Below are 21,223 nucleotides of genomic sequence, written 5' to 3'. Positions count from 1 at the left end.
AAATAAAAGAATCAGTAAAATCTTTCTAATTATGTTACATTTATTTTTTAATTACCTGTTATCAAATTAGGCTCATATTTTAGAAGAAATTCATTATTTCATTCATTTATTAATTTATTATCTCAACAAAAAACATTTATTGAATACCAATTATATGGAAGATTTATTTATTAAATTTATTATGTAAGTAATATGTGGATAAATTTAAATAAATTTACATATTTGTTAAATTCTTACAAAGATGAATAAGCCTTTGTCCCTACCCTTGAGGATTTCATAATGGGGAAAAAATAGACGAATAAACAAATAGTGATAAGTTGAGGTAAGTGTTGTGATAGAGGTTTCAAATACTCTAGGGCTCTAATGCGCCTATGGATCCAGTGACAGAAAGAAAACCAAAGATGCTGGATGTATTTACAACTCTTGTGCTTCTCTCTGGTCCAACTGGATACAAATATCTATTTTAACCACTGGCCTATTTTCTCTTTACTTTAACTTCTGAACATTCAGTGACATTCCTTAATAGAAAAAAAATATATACTGAATATACTTGAATATAAGTGAAAGTCCTACCCTCTCTCCAAAAATGGTACCCTAAAACAGAGGGAGTTGCCATACATTTGGCAGAATTTCTAACATCATAGGGTTACTCATTCAATAACTTCATTTTAGAGTACAAAATTATTTGGGGAAGATGCAGTGACTTTCAGCAATCTCAATTAAATTTTTAGAAGCTTATGGAGATCACTTAAAACTTAAAACTGTATATATTGTCCCTAGTATACTATCTCTCAAGAGATTGCTCTTGAGCAGTGATTTTGATGGATAGGCTCAGAGATGAGCCACAGTCCGTAAAAATTGGAACTGACAGTTTTATAATGGGAGCTAGATTAGGGATGTTTTCCCAACCACTGGTAACTGATACAGTGGATTCTTGTGGCAAAATAAATATTGTGGTTTTAAAGTGAAAAAAAAAAAAAACTGTTTTTTTTTAATCATCTGTACCATTGAAAATCTGATGAGAACTATGGAACCTTTTCCACAGGAAAAAAATATATACATCCATGCATATATACAAAATGTGTATACCATTTTGGGGTGCTTGTGAACCTCCTAAAATCTAGCCCAAGGTGCCATAACTGCAAGTTAAAAATCCGTCTCTAAAAGGAGGTGAGACTAGGGAAATATCTGAATGGTTTCTAATATGATAAGGAATCAGTATTACGGGGATGCAAAGTGAACAACAACAACAAAAATAGTGGCGTGATAACTGGAATTCCTTTTCTAGTTGTGTGGTGTAACTTACTGTAGTATTTCCTTTATTTGTTATTAGGCTTTTAACTGAAATAGTTGGTAAAGTATACTTAGGCTATTGTAATACATCAACCAAACTTTGAATATAATATTTTAAATTAATAAAAAAGAAACCAATCTTAGAGGGAATGAGAATTGATAATGCATGCTACAAGGAAATCTTATCGACAATAAGAGTAAACATTATTTTTTAGGTTTTCTCACGTCCGGGTTTGCAATCTGTGCTCCACAAATGCTTTTACAGTTTGAGAGAAACATTTGCCTAAAATGATTAGGGTAAAGAACCATATTTTAAAGAGTATGATTGTAAAAGGATAGTCAGATCAATGATTTGTGGTTACATTCCTTGGACAGGCAACTTAAACCCCTTTTGATTTCCCTGTCCTAGGAGTTCTGTATGCCTCGTCCACTACACATATTTAGAAAGCTAAGGCCTAGAGCCACTTGCCAGGGCTTTGGCCTGGGTCATAACCTTGAGCTGCAGAGGTTAGGAGCGACATAATTCAGGAGGGAGAATCCAAAAGCAAACATTTGCTATTTCCAGATTTTATCAAAACTAGCCCTGTACCCAATAAAAGTGAAGGGCACTTCCCATCCTCTTACTTGTATTACATGGCCCTCGGAATGCAGTGTAAGCCTACTAATATTATGGTTTTGTTACACATCAACTTTAAAATGGCTTTTATAGACTGGCCGAAGTACCCAGGTATAACAGTACTTCTCTCTTAAAGCTATTAATATTTATTTCAAATTTCCAATCACTCAAAATTTGGAGAGTATAACTGCTGCCTAAATTGATGGAAGTCCACTCTTGTTATAGCACATACTTTATCAGATACATGATAATCAACAATTGTTTTTGAACACAGAGAAACCACTGGGACATCTTTGCTCTGGAGACAAAGCATCTGATGTAAGCAATGACTCTAAGGAATAAGAAATGTATTCTGACAAAAGTCTTTTCTCTCTCTACTTGCAGTGCTAATTTGCCAAGGGATTACCTGCCTCCTCTCCTCCTTACCACCTGGTGAGGGAATACATCTTACAAGCTAAGTAGAAGCTGCCCTTCCAGGGATATCCATGCTTCTTTATTTTTCAATCTTATAACTAATCTGCTCATTTTTCACCCTTTGAAATGGACTAAATATATTCTAAAACAGAGAAGTCTTTCAGAGATAGATGAGTTATTCTTAGGATTAAGTAATTTCCAAAGCAAACAACTTCAAGTGATTAGCTACATATACTTTGTTTGCTGTTTACATTTTAGACTAAAGCAACTAAAAATACGGACAAAATCACAAGCTCTGATACTAGACAGCTGCCTACAAAGTAGGCTGTAACAAAGAAGGACCCTTTTCCTCACCAAATCCACTATTACAAAGGTCATATCCATGGGTTTACTGATCCTTGCCTTCTTTATAAAACTGTGTGCCCTGGAAAAAAGTGGATTGTTCCAAGAACTAATGATGGATAGTATTTTGTTGTCAGGACAAGTAGGTCCCTCTCCCCATGTTAAGGATTGTGATGACTCTCAGTGAAATAGAAACTTAGTCTTTTATAGTGGGTGAAAAGCATGGCTGTTACACATGATGATAAACAGGACCTGTCCAAAGGTGGGAGAAGGGTGTGAAATCTTCCCTGTGCTCTGCTTGCCAAGCCCTATCCCTGGCATGAGGCTGCTTCATCCTTTGTCTTTACACAAAGGCCTGTCTGTTCACTAAGGTCTCTGTGTCTTCACAGCTGTGTCCATTCAGATGGAGTCCTTTTTCCCATTTCACACAAAGGCCCTCTATGGCCCTGCTAACAAGTCAATTTAGTACACCTGAAATGCTGCGTGAATGATACGGTTAGTATGGTCATTTGAATTTTCTATAGCTAAACAGGTATACTTTCTGACATCATTCATTTATTCAATAAACATTAGTGTATGTCTGCTATGGGCCAGGGACAAAGCTTGGAGCACAAAGAATAAGCACACTCTGTAATTTTCAGCAACTCTGTAATCTAGTTGAGGAGTGAATATTGATATACTCATCCATGGATCATTGTTTGGACACTGGCACTCTGAAAAAAATTGACATTGTATAAATAAATACAACTTAATGTGATAAGGAAAGGGTTGTCCACAGTGTTATTAGAACAAACAAAAAGAGAACTAAATCTGCTAGGGGAGTCAAAGAAGAGTTTAGAGCTAGGTCTTAAGAATGAAAAAGAGTTTCTCACGGTGAAAATGAAGGAAGACTATTAATACGCAAAGGTGTAAGGCATAACAAAATACATGACGTGTTTCTGGACCACAGCAGCTTAGCTTAGGACTCCAGGTTAGTGGAAAATGCAGCTGAAATGGTGGAGGAGGGTCACACTGGAAAGCACCTTGTAAGACATGACTTGAGAAAGACAGCGAAACAGGAATATCTCAAGTTTCTTAAGCTGATGGGGATACCACACCTAAAGATGTGGCTGTAGAGTTTTCCGCCTACTGAGTTCAGACAAAGTCTCTGTATGTAGAATTTACCAGGATACATAGCATTCTTTAACTCAAAAAACATTTATTGAAAGCTAAATATGCACCAGGTCTGTGATAGCTCTGTAGATGCAAAGAAAAATGACTCAATACCCCTAACTTCAAGGTGTTTGCATATGCAATGTGAAACATAAAAAAGACTCATAGAGAGTGACAATAAAGTTATCGGTGTTATAATAAGTAAACGTGTAAGGTAAGTTTTTTTTTTTTTTTTTTTTTTAAACTTCCACAAAAGAATAATAAACAACAACAGAAAAGGACGGGAAATCTGGTTACACACAAGTCATCATAAATCAATCTGTGCATATGAACACTCCTGAGAACAAACAGGAGAAAAAGGAGGGTGTGGATACCTACCTACCTACTCTGGAAATCTTATACTTTAGAGGCTGACGCTGGCTTCTAGTGAAGGGAAGGCAGTGCAGGTAGGAACAGAGGTGGCACAGGGCTGGGAGTTCAGGCCAAGGAGGCAGTTGGGGCCAAGCTGTGATGGAACTTGTATGCTTTGTCCATGAGAAAGAGATGTGAGATACGGGGTGCAGAGTATGGATTAGTATCATAGAAGTTTAAGAAATTATCTGTGATTAGCAAAAGAGGGGTTGTTTGGCATGAAAATATATTATTACCAAACCATGATTTGTCTTGTATCATACTATTATTACCTGTACAACTAGCAGAATCTCTCGCCTTTAGAATCTCTCACCTTTATCAGAAAATAACTCACCTTTAGAATGGAAGTATCAGATTCTTTTACCCAGAGGTCTTACAACATATTTACTGCTCAATGGAGGCCTACTATTCTAGGCAGTCAAAAACTAAGGAATGCTTGACTGGGAAATATCAAGTTAAAACATTATGGATTCAGAGAGAGACTTTCAGAGCGGCAGATCCATTCTGCCATAAAGGCAATAAGAAAACGGAAAAAACTGTAAAAATCAACTTTTTCATAACTCTAGAAATTAGCCCAAGGCTTGAAACAATCCAAGTAGCATTTATTTAACAAAATGAAACTTAATCTCAGTGAAAACAGAGAGCTTTTGGTCATTTTTACTTGCCCAATTTCCATTCCCTTCTTCCCAGCTCCATGTAGGCTTAAAACCCAGCAACTCTGTGTTGACAAAAAAAGGGGCCATATATTAAACCTGACAAGCTCAGGGGAGGCCCCCATGGCAGACTCTCCAAACTCAGAGACTGAAATTAACCATACAGGATGGTCTGAACATAAAACCCCCTCACTAAAATCGGGTCATGGCCAGTAGTCACATCGTTGGCCTGCAGCTTCCTTGACAAAGGTCAATCTGTACTTTAAATGAGCTTGTCTATTGTCTTTTTGCATCTAAGATAACATACCCTTGGAATGTTAGAGTAATCCCTTTATTCCCACCCCTCAGGGCACAACCTTGCACCAGAGCAGGAGGCCACAGAACCTCTCACTGTTAACTTGTTCCCAAATACCATTTCCAGGTGCTGTAAATGTTAATTATTAATTAGCATGTACTCACTCACCAATGTAAAAGAAATTATCCAATCCCAGAGATTTCCTTGCTTTGCTTTTTCCCACCAATGGATTTTATGTAACCTTCTTTACATCTCCGCCTTTGATTCTAATGTATAAAATAAGCTGTACAGCTACTATTCTCCAGAGCATTTTCTTAATCCACTGAGATTTTCCTTCCTGGCAATTGTCGCCAGTTTGGCTCAAATAAACTCATTAAAATTCTCTACAGGTTTGGACGTTTCTTATGTCAAAACTTGCAACAGTGGAAGCTGTAAAAACCAGCAGTCTAGCAGCCATCTGAGTAGATAGACAAATTTAAATCTCCTCAAAAATAGTTTAATAGTCAATGAACCTTATAATCCAGCAATCTTGCTCCTTGGTATTTACCCAAAGGAGCTGCAAACTTATGTCCACACAAAAAACCTGTCCAGGGATGTTTATAGCAGCTTTACTCATATTGTCAGAATTTGAAAGCAACCAAGGTGTCCTTCAGTAAGTGAATAATAAATAAGGAAACTGTGGTACCTCCAGATAATGGAGTATTATTCATCACTGAGAAGAAAGGAGATAACAAGCCATGAAAAAACCTGGAGGGACCTTAAATACATATTACTAAGTGAAAGAAGCCAATCTCAAAAGGCTGAATACTATCTGATTCCAAGTATATGACATTCTAGAAAAGGCAAAACTATGGAGACAGTAGGAATATCAGTGGTTGCCAGGGGTTGCGGGGAGGAAGGGATGAATTGTCAGAGCACAGACGATTTGAGGGCAGTGAAAATACTCTGTAGGATACTGCAACGGTGGAGTCATGTCATTACACGTTTGTCCAAACCCATAGAATGTACAACAGCAAGAGTGAACCCTCATGTGAACTATTTACTTTGAGTGATGATGATGTGTCAGTATAGGTTCACCAATCATAACGGATGTACCCTCTGGTGGGGGACACTGGGAATGGAGGAGGCTATAAATATGGGGGGCAGGAGGTTAATGGGAGCTCTCTGTATCATTCTCTCAATTTTGTTGTGAATCTAACACTGCTTTAAAGAAATGAAATTTAAAAGAAAACGGGCAAGAGATTTGAATAACATTTCACAACAAAACTATACAAATTGACTAACAAGCACATGGAAAGATGCTCGACATGATTAGTCACTAGGGAAATGCAAATCGGAATCACATGAGATACCAGGATGGCTGTAATCAGAAAGGCAGGCGACCACAGTTGTTGACGAGGACTGAGGAAACCGAATCCTTCACACATCACTAGTATAAATGTAAATGATGCAGGCACTTTGAAAAGCAGTTGGGATGTTCCTCAAAATGTAAACACGGACCACACAACCCAGCAATTCCACTCCTAGCTATATACCCAGGAGAAATGAAAGCATGTCCACGTAAAAACACAATGTTCATGAAAGCATTATTCATAATAGCCAAAAAGTGGAAAAAACTCATATCCATCAATTGATAAATTCATAAGCAAAATGTGGTATATCCAACTGACATTATTCAGCAAATAAATAGAAATGAAGAAGTACTTATCCGTGCTACAACACAGATGAACCTTGAAAACATCCTAAGTGGAAGAAGCCAGTCACAAAATGCCACATGCCATGGGCACAAAATTATAGAACAGGCAAATCCATAGAGACAGAATGTCCGTGGCACCAGAGGCTGGGTGTGTAGATAGTTGTGAACCACACTAAATATGTAAATATACTTAAAACCACTGAATTGTATGCTTTAAAATGGTGAATGATGGTATATAAATTATATCTCAATATAGCTGCTAAAAACAAAAAATATTATTATTATTATTATTATTATTATTATTATTATTATTTTACTATTAGCTAAGTTCTATTTTATATTTTTAAAACACAAAGAAAAACACTAATTGGCTGTATGCTGTTTCACTTCTTCTCTTAAAAGAAAGCAGAACCAATTAACAAAATAAGTAGTAATCTGACCTAAAATTGCAGGAGTATAGAAGAGATTAAAGGGAGTCCCTTCTAAGGATGAGGTCTTGCTGCAACCATATACCTTTCTGTGCTTTGTACTCCTGGGAAATGGACACAGGAGGAAGCAACAATTTCCAAACCAAAGGAATTCTTGGCTGGTTTAGGTTTAAAGGGGATATTGAGATTGATGATTCATAAAAGTTAATTTTGGAGGCTAAAACCATCCAAATGCCAAAGGAATTGACTTATTTTAAAGTGAGGAATAATCTCACTTACCTCTTTTTTGAAAATTCTGAAAAATCATCCTGAAGTTCAAACTTGTGCAGAACTTCTCCAATTAGATAGCCACTGGAAAATGCCTTTGCAAAGGATTTGGGACCTGAATTTTCAAACATAGAGATTCAAAAGTAAATATCATTTTGCACCTAGAACTTACATATCTTCATTATGTATTTATAGAGTAAAACTCCATAATTTAACTTGAATGCAAAATGCCATGAAAATACTTCTAGAAATATCTTTTAATAACCAAGTAAAAAGATTGAAGTTTAACAGTAGACATCTTCTAAAGATTCCTGTATAAATATATATCAATTCTTGATGACACATGAAATTTTGAAAGAAAAGACAAATCTGATCAAATTAAAATAAAACCAATAAAAGGTGTAACCTTAGATTTAAAAATAAACCTTCAATATATTTTGTAAAGTTACACTCTGATACCTTAGTTAGCAATACAACCTATAGATGATGATAGCATAGTATTCTGGCCAAGTCAGGTACAATCTAACTTTTTTAAACATTAATTAAGACTCAATGTTAATCTTTTTACAATGGAAATTTTACAAAAAATCATCTGCACCTTCTTAAATAAAGCCTACTAAATATAGTCAAGATGTGCCTAGGTGGTTCAAGGGAGTTACTCGGGTCCAGATGTTCTGTGCAATAATGAAGACAGTCCAGACGGAAACAGCCTATGCAGCCAGAGACATCCATGTTGGAATCTTGGCTCCTGAGTTTCTTATCTCTAGAACATATGGGACGTATCTATATCTACTTGGAGAGCTATTTTAAAGATTAGAGGTCATGTATGAAAATTCTTTGGTACCACACCTGCCTCATAGGAGGCACCTAATGATAAGGGCATTAAAAAAAAAGTGTTAAATAGAATTTGCTTTCTTTGAAAATGTTCTTAGTTTGGGGTCACTTGTATTTTGTTTTTTTAATGAAGTGAAGGATATAGGGTTGTCTGGTTTTCAAGGATGAGACATAAAATTGATACATAAAATAAATTATACTATCATAGAACAAAGCCAGCTCTCAAACGATTTCAAAATCCTCAACATGTTTCTATCAGGATCCTTTAGACAACAGCAGTCAAAATACTGTATATCACTGCAGTTCTCACAAATGCATTCGTACCAGATTGTCCTCTATTATCTATTTGACTAATAATAAGGTGGCCAGTTGAATAGGAAGAAATGTTGGAGTTGCAGAACTGATGCTTGGCGCGTGGTTGCAGGGGTGGTGAAGTGAGTTGCTCCATAACGGCCACTGCGCAGAGACCTTGCTCATTGGATTACACACTATCATAGGAATAAGACTCTTGAATTTCTGACACCAGCCCACAGTTTTGCCAAAAGCTTTTCTAGTATTTGTTCTCAAAATATTTTATACTCTTAATAATACCCCAATTCTTACATTGAATCAGTATAACAGAGTAGTTAAAAAAAGATGTCAACTATCCCTACGGATTCTATTTACTCAGGGTGAGCTCCTGAGCTGTCTAGCGTCAGAATCTATTGACTCTGCCTTCTGGCATCATACAGTAATCGTCTTTGAAGCAACTGAGATCCAAATGTCTTCTGCCTTTAAAGGGTAGAGATGTCCCATCTCCTCCTTCTGAGTCACTGCTGCATTCTCCTTCCCTCAAAGACCTGCCACTGCTGGCCACCAATGCTGTTCCCTGGTCTCAGCTGCCACCACTGTCTTCATGTGCCATCTAGGCTGTTCTGGATGGCCCTTGCACCTCTTCTTCCTGTGCCATCCTTTTTTCTCTTTTTCTCCCCTTCTCTCTTCCCTTGCCCATCCCTATTCTTCTCTTAGTTTTTAAGTAGCCGTTGTCAAGACTATGAATTTCTATTAATAGTCTAGAGACTATAGCTTTGCATTCAGTAGCTATGCTGTATTCAGGTAGTCTCAGTCCCTTTCCCACTGCCTCTGGATTTTGCACTGTGCCTGTTGTTCATGTTGACTGAATGCATGAAGTCTAGCTCTTGAATAACTGGGGAATAACTACTACCGTGTTTCCCCGAAAATAAGACCTAACCAGAAAATAAGCCCTACAATGATTTTTCGGGATGACATCCCCTGAACATAAGCCCTAATGAGTCTTTTGGAGCAAAACTTAATATAAGACCCGGTCTTATTTTGGGGGTAACACGGTATATCCTATTCCATCACTCTCAATATAGCAGGCAAACAGTCTGTCGTAAACCGTTTGCTACAAAAAGGTCACTAGAAAAATAAAATCATAACCGACTTCCTTTGAATTGGCATGTTGTATTAATAAGGCAATTCAGATATGGATAAAATAGAGGCAATTATAGATATAAAAGCTAAAGAAGAACAGGTAAACACTTATTATTTCATTGTCAAATAATTTACTACAAATAACCAAGTACAAAAACATCTATCTGCACTTTTGAATGCACAAGACACTTCAGATTTACTGTGTGCTACATGGCTGAAAGAGAACAAAGCAACAAAAGGAAAACATGTACAAATAAAAGAGAAGAAAAAGAATACATGTAAGAAATTAGACATAGCAAGAAAAAGATAAAGTAAGATATATAAGCTAGAAACATATAGATTAAAAAGTATGAGGAGGCAGGTAAGAAGTCGAAGAAAGAAAGGGAGAGAGTTGGGAGAAGAGAAACAGTAAGGAAAACAGAAAAAGCAAACAAAAGCTTATTTGTTTTCTCCTAGGTTTATCACATTTTTCTCCTCACTAAATATTCCTGAATACCATGACTACTTTCACGACGGCCACCTCTGTAAGATAGTTTGTACTACCAACTGGAATTTCCTATGGGAAAGAAGAAGTAGGTTTGCTCTGACACAAGGAACAATGAAGAATCTGAGGAATAAATAAACCATGGGAGTCCAGTGATGATCTCAGGCTGAGCTCAAAAATGATTACATCCAGGATAAGGTTGGTCAGCAACAACTCAACCGTGCCTCCCATCTCCCGATCCCCATCACTAAGGTTTCCTTTGCTGAAATCTTTGATGTGGGCCTTTATGAAAGGTCTATATTAGGCAGGGACAGTGGGTGAAATGGCCCTGAGCAAGCTGGAGAAAGCACATACAAGATGTGATCAAAAAATATGTTGAATATTTAAATTAAAAAAAAATTATTACAGTAAAATACACATTACCATTAATCCCCTTAAAATACTCCTCCTTCACTTCAAACACACTTATCCCACTATTCTTGCCACTTTATGAAGCAGTTCTGGAAGTCCTCTTTCATGAGTGTCTTTAGTTGCGCTGTTGTGGCTACCTCGATGTCCTGAATCGATTCAAAACATTTACCTTTCATGGTCCTTTTGACTTTGGGGAGCCAGAAGTCACACAGTAGATCCAGTGAATAAGGTGGATGAGGACACACCATAATGTTTTGACAGAAATTGCTGTACCAGAAGTGACGTGTGACATGGAGAATTGCCATGATGAAGGAGGAAGTAAAGACACTCACGAAAGAGGACTTCCAGAACTGCTTTAGAAAGTGGCAAGAAATGATGGGATAAGTGTATTTAAAGTGAGGGAGAGTATTTTGAGGGGGATTAATGGCAATGTGTCTTTTACTGAAATAATTTTATTTATATTTAAACGCTCACCGTATCTTTTGATCACACCTTATAAAGGAGATACGCCTTCTACATTCCAAAATGGTAACGAGGAGAGCACAGACTCTGGAGAAGGAGTCTTTAGGTTTGACTCCTTGCTCATTTAAACACCACTGAATTTTGGGCAGCTATAATAGCCTATAATAGTTGCTCATCTTTAAAAGAGGGAAAGAGATGAGTTTTACCTCATGAGAATTGGTTTAGAATTAAATGAGATAATGCATGCAAAGTACTTAGCATCATTCCTGGCATACTTTAAGGGCTCAGTGACAATTTTTATTGTTCTTATTACTGCCTAATTTAAGACAACAGGTCATATTAATTAGACAATTCATAAGCTCAATAATACATCATCAATGGCTCAATACAGTACAAACATTATTATTTAAAAGGTAATCCAATGCTCAGAGAGTAAATATTTGACACTGTCCTTAAATTCAGATACAGGCCCACCCTTAGGGCCAGATAAGCTATAACACTCCCACCAGAAACACATATAACCAAACACAGTTGATTTCTATAGCCCATTTCAGTGGGAGAAATAAAGACTAAACATAGCATCATAGCATTTCTGGCCAAGTTTTACCAGCAAATGAAAAAAGAAACATTTGGATTTTGGAATTGTAGAAAAGAGGGGGTAGACCTGTCCATTCTATGGCTTTCACCCTTCTTTACGAGAAGAGCAAAGGTCTAACCTGCATTGTCAACCACATTTAAAATGCCAAGCAAATTCACTTGCATTTGAGAGAGAAAAAAACAGCTGCTGATGCCTGGGAACTGGCTGGGCTCCATCAGGCCTTGATCTTTCTAGGAGCTGGGCCAGGACTCAGGGGTAGGCCGTGGCCTTCTCCTGCTCAACAAAATCAATTCACAGCACGCCAACACCAGACAAGGCCACTCTTTGACCCTCATAGAGCCAGACCAAAAAAAAAAAAAATCCTTCTGTAACCACGCTTGTGCTCAGACAAAAACAGTAGTGTCCAAAACACAGAAGTGACTAAACATCTCCCGATTCTGGCCACTACTGGGTGGTTGCAAGGCTTTGCCTTGCTTTATTCTCCCCACTTCCTGGATAAGATGTATTAAGATACCCAATCATAGAGATGCCTTTGCTTCTTGATAAGATCCAACTCAGAGCAAAGCTCTGCTTCCTTGAACCCTCCTCAAACAACACCCTCCATTCCCCATGGTGTGTGTTCTCTACTGTCGGCAACAAGTCAATAAACCCAACTTTGTTCAACTACAGGTGTATCCTGTGGCCTTTGGCTGGAGCACATTGACAATTTCTTTTCCTCCAGTATAAGAATAGGATGACCAATCTCCTTTGAAGACTTACTTTATCAAAATTCTCAAGCTCTACTATTTGAAACACAATCTCTGTATTATTGTAACCTTCTTTAATGGTTTAAAATTTGGATGACATTCTTTTCTTAGGACTTCATATTTTAAAATTTTGACACTGATTTACACAACAGCCTTCTGCTCTTAGATTTTCTGTCTCAATTTCTAGTCAATGGAAGCCAAGTTTTAATCAAGGAAAATTCTGCTGAGCTGGCCAGAAAATATCAAAATCTGTTATATTACATGAGAACCAATATATTTCCTAATGACCTTGAGGGATGAAGTATGAGGAAATGTGTGGTTTAATGACGCCAAGTTAAAAGAGGAATGAATTAAAAGTCAGCAGACCCAGAATCTACTGCTAACTTGTACTACCTAGCTGTACAAGTAGGGTACTACCTAGCTTGTACCTAGCTGTACAAGTAGGGCTAAATAAATCTCTAAATCTATTAGGTTGGTGCAAAAGTAATTGCGGTTTTTGCAATTATTTTTAACCTTTTAAACCGCAATTACATTTGCACCAATCTAATATCTGATTTAATGCCCTCATATGCCAAAGAAGAAATAGATGTCAAGATCCTTTTTCAAATCAAAAGCTATACGATTCAATGATATGGTAAGGTCACAGCTCACCACAATATATTACAAAATGCATATAAATAAAGACTTGATAGAATATTTTAATATCTCTATTTTTAAAATAAAATTTGATACTTTTGAAAAGGTCTTAACATAAGACCTAATCAATGAAATATAGTTAATGCACACGGGGACCCAAATAAAGAATGCCCCTGAAATTTGGGATAAATAATAGAAAAGATCACTCTCTAAAACAAAAACTACTAAGAATTAATATAATAGAACAAAATTAGTCACCTATCGAAACCCACTTATACAAAAAAAATTAACAAGGAACATAGACGATCTGTTAAAATTCATAATTCATCTATTTAAATATTTTATACATCATGTAAACTATAATCTCTGGATGTGTTGATTAACATTATTCAGAATAGAGATTTGCTGTAACAAAAGAAAAATACACAAATATTGTAATATCAGAAGCTTTTGTACTAGTAGTAACACTGGAAAATATCATCAAACAGTATGGTTTATCCAGGAATTGCTGGAAGAGGAGAAGGAGGAAGGAATCTTATAGAATCTAATCTAATCTAATCTAATCTAATCTAATCTAATCTAATCTAATCTAATCTAACCTGTCACAGCTATGTAGATATAATATCTCTAGAGCAGATAACTAAAATACATCAAATATTAGCTTGATTTGAGAGTTATTTTAAAATGTCTAATTTCTAATTGTCAATGAGCAATATGATTTATAAATTTGATCTTCTCTTGAGTGGACCAGCCCATTAAGATGGTGTATAGTGTTCAATTGCCAGTGTAGGTTATTCTGCTATCCTTTTCCTCATGATGAATTGGTACCCTGGTTTGTAAAATCAGCAAAATGTAATTTCAGTTAGTATGAAATGATTCCTAAGAACTTGCTTAAAGTAATAAAACAGCTTCTGAAATCACAAAGCTGAAAATCAAAGTATCCAGCACGACCTTCTCAAGATGAACAAATACATAAGGTTCAGCCTAAACAATACTTTCCTTTTGCCTCACTCATAGACTTTCATGTAATAAACAATTATTTACTAAGTGCCCATTATATGACAGGCACTCTACTAGACATTATTCTAAAATGAAACAAAGACAAGTAGTTAAAATAATATTTACTGAGTATCTTGATATAGTAGACGTCAGGCACTGTGGTATATATTTTCCATTTGCAATCTCATTTAATACCCTCCCAAATATATAGCAATTCTTATTCTTACCTTTCAGTGTATAAAATTGGGACCTAGAGATTATTATTTCTACTGTGAATACTACACAATTTCCAACACAGCCACACCCAGAATCCAAAAGAACATGGACCATCCTGTACATCCATCTTTGCAAAGAATCTGATTGGTACAGTACATGGATTTAGAAGGCTTCTTTCTACTCATTTATGGAGAATGTTCAGTAATTTATGAAGATATTCTGAGGCTAGTTTCCTCTTATGGTGAATTCATAAGTTTTATAAAACAGAGGCAATACTTATTCTTGAAAATAACAGAGTTCTTAATGAATTTTACAACAAATCTTTTAGTGACATTAAGGTACTATTTTTCATTGCAAAAATAATTGCTTGAATTTCAGATGTCATTTTGTGTGGAGTAACTTTTTGCATTCTAAGCCGTCTCATTAACATATACATCAAAGCATTATTTTCCAGCGGCAATGGTCTGGTTAATTAGCTAACTGAAGATCCTTAACTTTGGTAGCATAGATTTGAGTCTTCATACATTGAGACTAATCAAGTCTCTGGTGACTCTAGAAACCTCCTTCCATTAAGTGGAAGGAGATTATTTTCAACTGATCATTGGCATTCATTTGCTCTACTGCTGATATTCAGGGTAATCCAGGCAACACAAAATTCAATGTAATATGCTTTATCCCAATTGACTTCTGCTTTGCAGAATTATCCAGAAATCAATTGGCTTTAGCTGCCTCTCCAATGACTGAACCAATCAGCCTCATCAAGGCAGCAAATGCACTCCCTTAGCATTCTCATCCTGTTTTCTTTGTTCCGGCAAATAACATAGAGATGGAATCACTTCTAAACAAACATTAATAAATGCACCTTTGGCACTTAATCATTTAGGAGTTAGTTTATGTCCTGTAAAGTTATAACATGCCTCGGTGGTTGAATTTCTGTACTTCTTGTGACTTCAAATTGAACAATAATCCTTATAAAAGGAGCTCGCATGAATACAATTGGAAGAGCTGAATTTAAAAAAGTATATTCTCTAAGTATAAATTCTAGTATAACACTATAGTGCCCAAGAGCACAGGTTAAAGATCTAACTTCTAGCTGTGTGACCGTGAACAAACCACCAAGCTCTCCCCAACCCCTTTTAGTCACCTGTACATGTGGGACAATGCCTCTTAGGGATTTCTTATTTGTTTTTGTTTTGTTTTAGGATTAAATAAGAAAACCTAAGTAAAGGGCTTAGCACAGGGTCTGTGTAAGTGCCTAAGTGCTCAATAAGAGGTAACTTTTATTATTATTATTCTTTCCTTTATAAACTTCGTTTGAGAAAATAACTATGTCACCCTGTGGGGACAGAGCCCCAAAAAGCAGTTTCCAGGCTCTCGGCCTCACATAGAAAGGTGCTGGCTCAGGTAGTAAATGGCCATCGACTGTGATCAAATGGCCATCAGCTGTGGCTAGTTGGCCGTCAGCTGTAACCAGTGAGCCATTAGCCATGAATATAACTGCCGTGGCTAGGCTAGGAGAAGAGGCTAGCAGAGAAGAAAAGAGAGAAAAGGGGAGCTAGCAAGAAGATGGTGGCTGAGTCTGCAAGCGGCGCAGTGAGGGTTGGGAATTGTGTTGCTCCTTGTTCCTGTGTCTCCAACCCAGCCGCCAGCGAGAGTATAGTGGTATGACTCCCCTACCTATGGCTCCGTGGGTGTTCCTTTTCGGCCTCACCATGTCCTGCATTCTTATGTGGGGAGTGGGACCAGAGACCCTGCCTGCCGCCCCGCACAACACATGGCATAGTCGGCAGGATCCCTGCATGACACATGGCGCAGCGAGCAGAGTATTGTGTCGGTCAAAGCCCTCCGAAGGGCAGTGGAGCAGTTTGTGCATATGAACACTCAGTTGCAGGAAGACCAGGAGGAGCAGCTGCCTGAGAGCTGGACCCCCGTGGAGGGGTGGGAAGACGTGGACAGTTCCCCAACCAGCAGAGGCCGGAGAAAGCGAAGGTTGTTGCGGCCCTGTGGGCTGGGAAGTGCTTGCTGAGGCAGCCCAGATGCAGGACTTGTAGTCCCAGGAGGAAAGGCTTGCTGAGTCTTCCTTGGGAGATGAGGGTGAGGTCAAGGTCGTCCCTCACCCCCAGGACAGCCCTGGCAAATGACTATGGACTATGGGGAATTGCCTTCCATCCCTAATTTAATTGACCACTTGACTGTTTGGGAACATACCACCATGTAATGGAACTGGCGGATATTTGCTTTTGTGTCTTGACCGGCCGCCATCAAGAATATGTAAGCACCTTGACTGTGAGCCACTGTTGTTCCAGCACGATACCCTGAGAGGCCCAGAGAGAGTGGCAGTGCCCTGAGAGCCCTGGCTGAGTCCAGGAAGTCTGGCTGTGCCCAGAAGTACTGGTGGTGCCCTGAGAAACCCTGGCTGTGCCCGGGGAGACTAGTGGTACCCTAAGAAGTCCAGGAAGTCTGGCTGTGCCCAGGAGTACTGGTGGTGCCCTGAGAAACCCTGGCTGTGCCCGGGGAGACTAGTGGTACCCTAAGAAGTCCAGGAAGTCTGGCTGTGCCCAGGAGTACTGGTGGTGCCCTGAGAAACCCTGACTGTGACCAGAGAGCTTGGCTGTGTCCAGGAAATAGCATTCACCTCCAGGTTCCTCGCACAGGGCCCCTCGCGGAAGACGCTTGTCGCGTAGATTGTGAGGCGAGAGCCTGTAGGGGTGGAGTGTGGGGACAGAGCCCCAAAAAGCAGTTTCCAGGCTCTCGGCCTCACATAGAAAGGTGCTGGCTCAGGTAGTAAATGGCCATCGACTGTGATCAAATGGCCATCAGCTGTGGCTAGTTGGCCGTCAGCTGTAACCAGTGAGCCATTAGCCATGAATATAACTGCCGTGGCTAGGTTAGGAGAAGAGGCTAGCAGAGAAGAAAAGAGAGAAAAGGGGAGCTAGCAAGAAGATGGTGGCTGAGTCTGCAAGCGGCACAGTGAGGGTTGGGAATTGTGTTGCTCCTTGTTCCTGTGTCTCCAACCCAGCCGCCAGCGAGAGTATAGTGGTATGACTCCCCTACCTATGGCTCCGTGGGTGTTCCTTTTTGGCCTCACCATATCCTGCGTTCTTGTTTGGGGAGCGGGACCAGAGACCCCGCCGGACGCCCCGCACGACACATGGCGAAGTCGGCAGGATCCCCTGCACTACACACCCCCATAATACTTATTTATAAGATTCTTACTATAGTTCAACTAAAGTGTTAAACCTCGTTTTCTCCTATTTTGTCATGTGAAGTTTGATGTTTTTTGTTTTTTTGTTCGTAATGCTATATTGAATTTTCCTTTCAAATTATGAAGGCAATACAATCAACAAGCCAAATGACACAGATGTATAAAGAAAAGCCACTATCTTCTCCTTCTCCAGAGTAACTGACACCAATACACTGGTTTATATCCTTCCACACTTTTATCTATACTTACACAAAACCACGATAAGAAGCTTCACGTATGTGTCAATAGTCTAGTATATGTCTCTCCACACATTTTTCTATGCTCATACAAACATATATATGTACGTGTATGCATCTGTTTATTTCTTAGTTGGCATAAAAATGGAATTATACTATTCATAATAAGCTATAACTTTTGCTTTTTTCTTGACAAAAATACACGAATATTCTTTAGGTTAAAAGTTATTAAAAAAAACTCATCTTTTCTAATAACTGCATAACAATTCATAGCATGACTACAGCTCCATTTACCCAAGTATTACACTACTGCAGAATATTCAGATTATTTCCAATTTTTCCTTTTTGCCCCCACAATCCATGTAGCAATAACCATCCTCATTTCAAATATCCTTACATATCGGTGATTTTATTTTTGTATGATAGTTTCTGAAAAGTGAGATTAAGCATTTATTATATCCCAAGTACTATTCTAAATGCTTTACATTTATTATCTCATGTAATAAATGAGGTATTATTATTACTTTTGTTTGAATATGATGACATTTAGGTAAATAACTTGCTGTAGCTCACAAGTTAGTAAGTGGTAGATAAGTGATTTCAACCCAGGCAGTCTGGCCTCCAAGTCCTTGCTCTTAACAGAACCCTTATCCAGAATTTGCCAAATTAAACATATACGAGAAACAAACAAAAATAAATAAAAGAAAAAAAAACCAGAAGTTGCCAAATTACTTTCCCCAGAGAATGCACCCACTTAGAGTCCTTCCATGATAGTTTCTATAAACTTTTCAAAGTCTGCCATTGTAAACCACAGAACCACAGAACTAACAGCTTTTCTAATGCTGGGAACCATCAACTGGCAATGTGTTTCCTTGGGGGCATAGATCCTATCTTGTTTCCAAAGCTAGTGAAGTGTTTTTCCTATAGTCTGAACAGTCTTTTACAATATGGAATCTGGTTACCTTGGGGACTGTCTAGACTTCTCTAAGCAGTTGGAACCAAGAAATAAATCTGTATTTTTAGCGAATGGGATCCAGAATACTGTAGCTGTTTCTGCTAACAGCTTCCACATTTACACTTCAGGAAAGCAGACAGTGGGAATTTTCCATTTATAGCTTATATTGTTAAAACTCTTACTTAAAAAGTCTCCATTCTTTTTAAGTTCTCCTGCTCCTCTCATAGACAAAATTTCAAAAACTAATTACAATTATAATGTCATATTACTGTCTTTATGTTTCTCATTAATTTAATTTACTTTTCTCAAAAGTGTTTCAATATGCCATAGACTGGGCTCTTGAGTAAAGGGTGTGGTTTATTACTAAACAAGTAAATGATCCAAATTGAACTCAGTAATCTGTAATTGCTTTTCATTGGAAGAGTATAACTTTAGGTCAGGATATTGCATTTGGCTCCTATGGTGAGAAAGGAATAAGAAAAGAAAAATGCTAAACATAGTCCTGAGGTCAGCATCCATGTATTTTGGTAGAGAAACAGAGACACAATGGAATGATCACAGAACCCTGGGAAAGAACTGATTGCAATTGCCAGGGAGTGTGTGGGTGGTGGTTTTGCTTATGCCTCAAGAAATGCAGCTGGAGGTGTTTTGAAGGGATAATAAACACTTCGTCACCATTTCAGAAACACTACTGATCTAGTAAATGCTGTGGATAATCTGAGGTTGGGTTGGCACAACTGCCCCTGTGCTAGCAAGCTGGTATTATGCAAGGATGCTTCTGGGAAAACAGACTGAAATGATTTGGGCTGAAAACCTCTTGCCTTGAGCAAAACCCATCCCATCTGAAAAACAAACTCCTGTTGAAGAAACAACAGAAAGAAGTTGAGATGAAGTACAGTGCTGTGCTGGAATTACTTGATTGTCACAGAAGTTGACGGCATGTAAAATTACCTCTGTGGTTGTGAGATTTAGAGACTTTGGGTGGCAACTTCATGTTTGGGATAAAACCAAGTTAGTGAATAAAGTCAGCTTTGGGCAAGAGTAAACAGTAGTCAGAAATAGCTAATGTTTGTAAATTTTGAGCTAAAACTGCTAAAATTTGTAAATGTTAACATATTCTGCAGTAACTCATTTCACACGCACCCTCTTCTGCTGGCAGTTAAGTATGGAAAGTATGTTTGGATCTATTTTATTCTGGAGGAAACGTACTCAGAGAAGGCACTGTAACTTGTCCAGGAGAACATATCTAGGTAGTAGTGCGGTAGCTGGCTTTAAGGCTTCATATTTCATTGGCTTGCCAGCACACCATGCTTCTGAGAATGTGAAAAGGGCGATGTCAGGGCCAGACTGTAGAGTCCAGCAAATTCCTCTCTCCACAGGAGCAAGGGAGCCCTCTCTAAGCCCTCTGATTGCTTAGAACCACACAGGTCAGAAACTGCAGGGTTGGACCCACCGGGAGTGGCAGAATGAGGATGGGAGAAGCCCTGCGGTGGCTGGAGTGACTGGGAGGGGAGCCGCTGGACGGGCCTGGGGCGCTGCTGGGCCCCTGAAGCGCCCCACCTGCGCAGCTCGTGCCATTCCCACCACCTTCCTTTAGCCCGTCGCGCCCAAGGCTCCGCTTCCCGCTCGCCCCTAACCACTATCCCCAGGTTGTGTCACTCACTCACGGTCTGGGACACCTTCAACTCTTGGTTGAGCCACTGACACAGGATCTCCGACATGGTTCGGCCTGAGCCTGCCACAACAAGCAGGGAAACCAAGCCCACCAGTTCGCGTCTTCCTGTTGCCAAGGGCAACCCGTTGCTAAGGAAGCGTGTCCAGGCCGAAGCTAAGGGAAAGGCTAAGAAAAGAAGGCGCCAGAGCCTGGAGCGGAGGACAGAAAATCGTGGCCTGCCACCTGCTGGCGGGTGTGACTGGAATGTGTGCAAGGTGGGGGTCGGAGCCTGTAAGGGGCCCACAGGTAGGGAAGAGTGGGTGTGAGGAAGGGGCGAGGCCGGGAAAATTATGGACTGGGCAAGGGGTCTGGGATGAGCAGAAAGAAAAAGAAAGAGTCTTGATTGAAGGGGAATTTTTTTTCTTCCTGTTTGTCTTTTGAAGAAACCTGTTGAAGATCTCACTCTAGAGCCAGCAGTTTTGTCATTGACTTACAAGTTGTTAGTTTTAATAGCTATGTCTTATGGGCCACCCTAGCAAGGACAGAATGTGTTTTCATTTTTGAGTCCCAGACTTGGTATCCCACCAGGTGCTCTGTCTTTTAGTCCAGCTTTAGCAAGAATCCTGCTGGGTCAGTTCAGGGAAAATCCCCCACCCTCCATATCTGATCAAATTCCTCATCCCTCAGCCTTGATATGGGATCCGCCTGGTCTGCCTTCAGCAAGAATCCTGTCAAGTCAGTTTAGCCAGAATTCTTCTGATCCCTGATGCAATCCTTCTTATTCCT

General features: G+C 38.9%; 1 protein-coding gene across 4 annotated transcripts in view; it reads right to left on the bottom strand.

Moving 5' to 3' along the window:
• Positions 1-20,539, bottom strand: part of SPEF2 (sperm flagellar 2) — a 164,581-nt gene extending 144,042 nt beyond the window's left edge. For all 4 annotated transcript variants that reach the window (XM_033111285.1, XM_033111286.1, XM_033111283.1 and 1 more), the window contains exons 1-2: positions 20,447-20,539; positions 7,580-7,682 (exon numbers count right to left, since the gene is read on the bottom strand). In XM_033111285.1, the coding sequence (XP_032967176.1) occupies positions 7,580-7,682; positions 20,447-20,504 (161 nt within the window). In that variant the 5' untranslated portion in view covers positions 20,505-20,539. The remainder of the gene's footprint in view (positions 1-7,579; positions 7,683-20,446) is intronic.
• Between the last annotated feature and the right edge of the window lie 684 nt (positions 20,540-21,223).

The sequence above is a fragment of the Rhinolophus ferrumequinum genome, chromosome 7, assembly GCF_004115265.2.
Source record: "Rhinolophus ferrumequinum isolate MPI-CBG mRhiFer1 chromosome 7, mRhiFer1_v1.p, whole genome shotgun sequence".
In the NCBI taxonomy this organism is placed as follows: Eukaryota; Metazoa; Chordata; class Mammalia; order Chiroptera; family Rhinolophidae; genus Rhinolophus; species Rhinolophus ferrumequinum.
The sequence above is the reverse complement of the archived record's forward strand: the minus strand, read 5'-3'. Positions and strand labels throughout refer to the sequence as shown.